Source organism: Asparagus officinalis, chromosome 9 (genome assembly GCF_001876935.1).
Source record: "Asparagus officinalis chromosome 9, Aspof.V1, whole genome shotgun sequence".
Lineage (NCBI taxonomy): Eukaryota > Viridiplantae > Streptophyta > Magnoliopsida > Asparagales > Asparagaceae > Asparagus > Asparagus officinalis.
In genome coordinates, this window is record NC_033802.1 from 4,647,997 (window position 1) to 4,656,389 (window position 8,393).

General features: G+C 41.7%; 1 protein-coding gene across 1 annotated transcript in view; it reads right to left on the bottom strand.

The window, feature by feature from the left end:
* Positions 1-8,393, bottom strand: part of LOC109824226 (exocyst complex component EXO70A1-like) — a 13,595-nt gene that overhangs the window by 285 nt on the left and 4,917 nt on the right. The window contains exons 7-11 of the mRNA XM_020390762.1: positions 7,759-7,964; positions 7,364-7,564; positions 6,910-7,009; positions 6,232-6,311; positions 5,986-6,132 (exon numbers count right to left, since the gene is read on the bottom strand). Of these exons, the coding sequence (XP_020246351.1) occupies positions 5,986-6,132; positions 6,232-6,311; positions 6,910-7,009; positions 7,364-7,564; positions 7,759-7,964 (734 nt within the window). The remainder of the gene's footprint in view (positions 1-5,985; positions 6,133-6,231; positions 6,312-6,909; positions 7,010-7,363; positions 7,565-7,758; positions 7,965-8,393) is intronic.

The window sequence follows — 8,393 nt, forward strand, 5'->3', positions numbered from 1 at the left end:
TAATACAATAGCAAAACAAGAAAAGCAGTTAACAAGTAGAGGCATTTTATACATTAACAAATAAAAATGTAACATATTTTACAATTTCCCCTAGCAGATACTTTCTTATATGAAAATCACTTCCATATGCATATAGGGAACTCAATTTATGCTAGGATCAATAGGCACATTCTGAAATCTATGCTATAGTTATGTTAAAAGATCTCCCCCACTATATCAAAACTTAGAAGTTGTTGTGAGATTGAGGGTTATAATTTCTTGTTTTTGTCATATTAGACACCCAAATCTTTGTTACTTCCATATTAGAACTCAAATCTATATATTTATAAACTAGGCCCCAAAATCTTCATGTCTGTTACAAGTGAAGGTGTTATTCAAAACAACTTAACAGAATTGTGATGTAAATTAAAAACTTGGGGGTGTTATTTAAGACAACTTAATGGACTCAGCGGTCTAATTAAGAAACTCAAAGATTTTGGGATCTATTATGACAAAGCCCTATAATTTTACATTTTAACATAGCCTATGGTTGAGCGTCCTCTTATGGGCCGATACATGCACTCATGCAGCGTATTTTTCTTTTTAAATCTGTTTTGCATTCGCAACAATGAGATGTGAATCTAGGTTGCTTTGCTGTTAAATGCCTCTTCTACAACACCAAAATCTAAAATTGTGATGATGTTTGAGGATTATAATTTTACGATTTAACATGTTATAATATTAATGGTAACCCTTACTATAAATTCCAGGGTTTTGCTATGGTGAATGATGGGAATTCGAAACAATCAATCGAACCCTTGCCCTTCCGGACCTTGTGTTGAAAGTAGGAAAGTAGGAATAAAACCACAAATAAAGATCTAACTTGCAAAAAACAGTAAAGGAGACGAACACACAGATTTAACGAGGTTCGGCAACGTGCCTACGTCCTCGGGAGCCACACCACACAATCTCTTTATTAATTGAAGAAGAAAAATACAAGCTCTCAAACAAGGGATTAATCTCTCTGAGATTCTCTCTCTCTTTGCAGTCAAAAAGCTCTCTTTTGATGTAGTACAAACCCTAAAATCGTTTGGGGTATATATAAAATCCTGGGTGAAACAGATTCCTAAACAGAATAGGATTCTGTTTGACTGCGTCGCGGTCGACCGGCCCGGTCGACCGATCAGATTCCAGAGAGTTTGGCGGCCGCCCAGTCTTCTGACTGTTTTCTTCGTCTTTTCGATTGCAGCTTTGGGTCTACACACTTAGACTAACAATCTCCCACTTGGAGACCAAAGTGCCTGCAATGAGTTTCCCCGAACTCTCCCCTTCTTCGTATGTACCTTTCCCCCGAAAAATTCTTCCTTCAATCAACAATATCCCGGCGATCTCGCCGATCCTCGTAGTGTGGCTCCGCCTTCGTCTTCTACTCGTGAAGGCCAACTGAAGTTGCGCACAACTCTAGTTTCTCAGTGGTGTCTGCCTTCGTCAACATGTCCGCCGGATTTTGACTCCCCAAAATCTTCATTAAATGTAACTTTCCGTCCTCAACTAGCGAGCGTATAAAATGATATTTGACGTCGATGTGCTTCGTTCTGACATGATATACTGGATTCTTGGCAAGATCCATAGCGCTCTGGCTATCACAATAAAGAACTCCTCTCCCTTGCTTCAGATCCAACTCTTCCAAGCACCCGTTCAACCAGATCATCTCCTTGCTTGCTTCAGTCACCGCGACATACTCAGCCTCGGTTGTAGACAAAGTCACAATCTTCTGCAGACGTGAGACCCAGCTCACTGCTGTCGACGCTAAGGTATAAACATACCCCGTGGTGCTTCGCCTCGTATCATGATCACCGGCGAAGTCCGCATCCACGTATCCCTACAGCACCAACTCCTTCCTCCTGAAACATAGTGGCTTGTTCGTTGTTCCCCTCAAGTACCGCATTATCCACTTTACGGCCTCCCAATGCTGCTTTCCTGGATTGCTTGCAAATCTGCTCACAACTCCCACTGCATGGGCGATGTCCGGCCTCGTGCAAACCATCGCGTACATGAGACTCCCAATGGCCGAAGAATATGGCATCCTGCTCATATGCTCTCTATCTGCAACTGTCTTAGGCGATTGCTCCTCAGATAGCTTGAACTGACTTCCAAGGGGTGTGCTAACAACTTTAGCATTCTGCATGTTGAACCTCTGAAGTACCTTCTCAATGTATTCAGCTTGGCTCAATCTCAATGTCCCTTCAGCTTCATCCCTACTGATTCGCATCCCTAGAATCTGCTTCGCTGCACCCAGATCCTTCATTACAAATTCCTTTGCTAGCTGTCTCTTCAAACTATTTATCTCTTCTAAACACGATCCTGCTACCAACATGTCATCAACATATAATAACAAAATAATAAAGCTGGACTCGAACCTTTTGAAATAACAACAATGATCCGAATTGCATCTTCTGTAGCCATTGTTCTGCATGAAGTTATCAAACTTCTTATACCACTGTCTCGGATCCTGTTTCAAACCATATAAGCTCTTCTTGAGCTTGCACACCATCTCTTCCTTTCCTTCTTCAATGAAGCCAACAGGTTGCTTCATGTAGATTTCTTCATCTAAGTCACCATGAAGAAAGCCAGTCTTCACATCTAACTGCTCAAGGAAGATGTCTTCTGCAGCTACCAAACTCAACACCACTCTGATGGTTGTGAGTTTCACAACAGGAGAAAATATCTCCTTGTAGTCAACTCCTTCCCGCTGTTGAAACCCCTTCACGACTAATCTGGCCTTGAATCTCTTGCTTCCATCACTCTCCTGCTTGACCCGGTAGACCCATTTATTGTGCAAGGCTTTCTTCTGTGCAGGTAGCTGGGCTAACTCCCATGTCTCATTAGTAAGTAGAGAATCCATCTCCTCCTGCATCGCATGCTCCCACTGCTGAGATTCACTCACTTGTACTACCTCTTCATAACACTCCGGCTCTCCGCTATCTGTTAAGAGTAGATAATCAAGTGACGAGAGGTATTTGGGATTTGGTTTGGGTACCCTGGATGACCTCCTAAGCTCCACGCCCTGGGTAGTAGCTTCTGGGTTTGGGTACCCTAGATGACCTCCTAGGCTCCATGCCCTGGGTAGTAGTTTCTGCACCTGTAGTCTCCTCCGTTCTACGGTCAGAACTGACATCGTCGCCCCCATCTGGAAGTTCCTCCAAATCCATGTACTCGGATCCACCTGTATCTGTAGTGCTGCTCCCACTGCTTTGGCTATCCTTGGTATTGTCCCTGTCCTTATACATCACCTCCTCATTGAATATCACATCCCGGCTCCTGATGATCTTCCTGTTCTTCTCATCCCAAAGGTGATACCCGAACTCATCAATGCCGTATCCAATGAATGTGCACTTCTGTGACTTAGCTTCTAGCTTGTCCCTGACATGATCACTGATATGAACATAAGCCACGCAACCAAATACCCGTAAGTGTGAGAGATTTATCTTCTTTCCACTCCAAACCTCCTCTGGAATCTCAAAATCTAATGGAACTGATGGCCCGTGATTAATAAGGTATGCTGCCGTATGCACCGCATTCGTCCAAAATGTCTTAGGCAGACCTGCATGTAATCGCATGCTCCGCGCACGCTCTGTCAAGGTCCTGTTCATCCTCTCTGCAATGTCGTTCTGCTGCGGCGTCCCTGGAGTAGTCCTCTCTAAGCGAATCCCATTCGTAGCACAGAACCTCTTGAACTCCTCCAGCTCGTATTCTCCACCATTATCTGATCTCAAGCACTTCACCTTCAGATCTGTCTCGTTCTCGACCATGGCCTTCCACTTCTTGAAGATTTCGAACACCTCTGACTTGTGCTTCATGAAGTAAACTCACACCTTCCTCGAGTGATCGTCGATAAAGATGACGTAGTATCTCGAACCGCCAAAGGAAGACACACTGGCTGGGCCCCATACATCTGTATGAATCAACCCTAGCTTCTGAGCCTTAGGTGGCCTTCCACCCTTATGGAAACTAACCCTCTTCTGCTTCCCAAAGATGTAGTCTTCACAAACTCTGACTTCCACGGCGTCGATCCCGGTTAGATTTCCTTGTGAATGTAGAATTTCCATCCCCTTCTCACTCATGTGTCCCAGCCTGTTGTGCCACAGATCTGTACTCTCCTTGCCAGCTGCAATTGCGAGGGTGTCACTCGCATGTGAAGTGAGGTAGAGAGTTCCTGTTTTATTGCCTCGGGCAACAACCATAGTACCATTGGAGATTCTCCACGAATCCCCGGTGAATGTTGAAACGTAGCCTTCTGCTCCAAGCTGTCCCACCGAAACAAGATTCCTCTTCAGCTTCGGTACGTGTCTCACGTTCTTTAAATTCCACTTAGAGCCCTTTATATGTATCTGAACGTCGCCCTTTCCAACAATATTGCAAGGTTCATTGTCCCCCAAGTATACTTTACCAAAGTCCCCTGCTACATAGTTCTGAAGTAGTTTCCTATTAGCACTAGCGTGGAAAGAAGCTCCTGAGTCGATGACCCAAGAATCAAAATCGCTGTCCATAGCAAGGATCAAGGCATCCTGCACGATATGAGCCTCCTGCTCACCCGCATCCTTCTTTGGTGCTTTACAGACCGAAGACATATGGCCCTCCTGGCCACAGTTCCAATATTTTCCTTTGATAGACCTAACCTTCGAGTTCGGCCTCTTCTTCACTGATTTTGACCGATTCCTGTTCTGGTTCCCTTTCTTCTGGCTTCTGCCTCTCTGCTCGAAATTTAGGGCTGAACCTGAACCTTCTGATTCGGACGATTTCCTTCTAACCTCCTCGGATAGAATCATGCTAACAACCTCATTCAGCTTCAACTTCTCTTTCCCCGCCGAATTGCTGATTGCCGTCACACAACCTGCCCAACTATCCGGCAACTGCGATAGAATCAATAGGGCTTGCACTTCGTCATCAAACGTGATGTCCACGGAGATAAGACCGGATTTGCCCTAGAACCTTCCTATCCAGTACCTCCCAATCACCATCTGACTCCTCTTTCTTCTTTCCCTTTTCCTTGCCCATCAACGGGCGATACAAATCCTTCTGGTACAGATAGTCCTCCATCTGCGACTTCCAGTAGGCGAAATCCAATCCATCGAACTTCTTAATCTTTGATTTGTTTTCCTCTGCCATGGCTTTCACACAAATTGCTGAACGAAGCTCTGATACCAGTTGTTGGGAATTCGAAACAATCAATCGAACCCTTGCCCTTCCGGACCTTGTGTTGAAAGTAGGAAAGTAGGAATAAACCACAAATAAAGATCTAACCTTGTAAAAACAGTAAAGGAGACGAACACACAGATTTAACGAGGTTCGGCAACGTGCCTACGTCCTCGGGAGCCACACCACACAATCTCTTTATTAATTGAAGAAGAAAAATACAAGCTCTCAAACAAGGGATTAATCTCTCTGAGATTCTCTCTCTCTTTGCAGTCAAAAAACTCTCTTTTGATGTAGTACAAACCCTAAAATCGTTTGGGGTATATATAAAATCCTGGGTGAAATAGATTCCTAAACAGAACAGGATTCTGTTTGACTGCGTCGCGGTCGACCGGCCCGGTCGACCGATCAGATTCCAGAGAGTTGATCGCGGTCGACCGACCCGGTCGACCGCCGATCTGTCTGCGTGTTTTTCTGATCTTTTGATTCCAGCTTTTGTCTCGAACTTTGGGTCTACACCTTAGACTAACAGTGAAAAGGACCTTTAACTTTTCACTGCAGAAACTCAGGTTCAAATCCCACGAGCCACACATGTAAAATGGATAAAAAAGAATTACCAGTCCAACTCATGAAAAGGGCATTCAAATTGTAAGGGCATGTGAGTATAGATCATAACTCTCACTTACCATATATTGGGATTTTGGGGGCAGTGGAATTTAACAAGATGTAAACTGGCATCGTTAATAACACCGTCTATCGGATGGAAATTAATGAATGCATAATAGAACTTGTAGATCAAACGATACTAACCCAAAACGTTTCGCGAAAGATCTGTATGCTGGTAATAGAACTTCAGCAACTGCAAGTCTCAAAGACTCGCGTAACTCAGGATCTGGTACCGTCCACTGGCACTGCCTTTGATGAAGTTCCTCAAATTGCAAGTTAAAGGACTTAAACCTGACAAAAGTATAGCAAGAGTGAGCCTCAAGGTTCACTAATTAAAGAGAAATTAGATGGTTATCTTTAAAAAAAATCCTAGTTACTACAATTGTTGACCTATCCTTTACTCCTGCTCTCGAGAGTGTACTAGCGTTGTTCGTGTCACCTGAACCAGGAACAGAAAGGCACTGCAGTATCTGCATAACATGAACCAAAAGCAGAACAACTTGAAAAGAAATAATATGAAGAAAAAAATAGTACAACTTGAAAAGAAATGCTCTTATATTAACTGGAAGCTTTTGACGATACAATGTTTGAACAATTTTAACGGCTTGGTTAGAGGATAGGAGTTAAGTAAAACTCATCAGCAATCAAGCCTGATATGATCCTTATCAAACCAACATCTGCTAGTTCACAGTTCAAAGCTCTAACCAGTCAACAATTTAAATAATCAATGTTTTCTGTAATATGGAAATAATCATAATAAAAGTTGCAATGAAGATGTTATTTAAGACCATACAGCATTATTCCATAAACAATAGCATCATAAAAACCGTATACTCTTCTCTTGCTGGATTTTGTGTTTTTATTAGACAAAAGAAAAAGTTTTGTCATCTGCCGGTTAAGGGGGGAAAAATACTGATATTGCGCACAGTATAAACATGAAAAATAATGATGACAAGCAAGCAATTGACATCAGGGAGGTTCTAATGGTATTTTTGAATATAACAAAGTTACCAATAAACCTGAACAATATACTAAATACTGGTTCTAAATAAGGTTGAGTTTTGTCACCTTTGCCCAAGCAACTCTCTTATACTGATTTGCATTTTGCTGCACAATCCTTCGGTGTCTCTGAACCCAGTCATCACCCAATAAATCCTTTGCTTCAGACCTGAAAACAACAGAGTTTTCTTAACCATTTCATATCACATCATAATTTAATTTAGGGTTAAATAAGGATAGACCCCTTGTACTATCACCCAATCATGGAAAACTCCTCTATAGTTATATTGTTGCAGATAGATGCCTGGAAAGAAGACTCTTTTACCCTTAGGAGGTTTATTTGTCCACCAAAAAAAAAAAGAAAGGAAAAAGGAAAAACATTTCTCTTTTTCTGAGGGCAAAGGACTCAAATTTTTTTACTGATGTGGTCTATCTGCAACGTTAGAACTACAGGGGGTTTATCCGCAACTGGCGATAGTAAATGAGCTCTATATGCAATTAATTTAACTGACTAACAACATACCGCCGAACCGATCTGACTATGTAGTGAATGTTATTCATAAGGAATAGGTACGTAAGAGCAGGATCTTTATACTGCTTGGATTTTCCATCCAGGTTGGTCTGCAGAGCTTGCATTATCCGTGTTGTTACAACTGCCAGTTGGGAGTCTGAATCTTCTCCAGTTTCAAACTCTTTGAAAAGCAGCTTTAGCGTTGACTGATAGCTGTGGATAGCAATCAACGCATTTATCGAATGAGTATGTGTACATGTATACATCTTAAATTCAAGTTCATAAGAAGGCTTAAAGACATCTAACTTATGTCTGTGTAAAACATAAATCAAGATATGAAAGCCCTTGATCCAGTTAATTTTCAGAACAAAATGATGACAAAGAAAATAATTAGGATGAAAACTTACTCGAAGAGAAACTTGACATAATTAATCACATAACTAGTCAAAGGGTGTACAGTTCCATCAAGTACAGCTGTTTTCGTAGCGTCCTTTTCAACTGCTTCCTCAAAATCACCAAAGGTTTCTTGAGCAGTCTGCGCTAAGCGCTTCGTCAGAGCAAGAGAAGATTCTCTCATCTCAGAACAAGCTTTGCCCTCAAAAATCGATTCAATCTGGTGAAAAGTTTGAGTGCAGATAGATCAATAGGCTGCAGTTAGTTGCTCAGAAGAAAATAGATATGGAACCATTAAGCATGATTTATAATGTCTTGATGTAAATATATATGTTCAGAGTGCTGAATTGTAAAAACAGATGATGTATAAATAACAAATCCTACCCATTACTCTCTTAACTCTTAAAAGAAATTTTAAATATTTCTCCTTGTTAATATAGACTACATCTGGCTCAACAATGTTGAATCTGTGACTTTCTTTATTGTTTACCTTCTTGCATGATTCATGATTGTCTCAGGAGGGCCTCACAGCTAAATTTAACAATTGATCTCGAACTTGTTTCTATTCCTTCAGCTTTCTCAAGCCATGTTAGAGTTCCATGTTTTATAGGTTTTGACTTCAGGAGGGTAATATTTAATTATTGGTGTG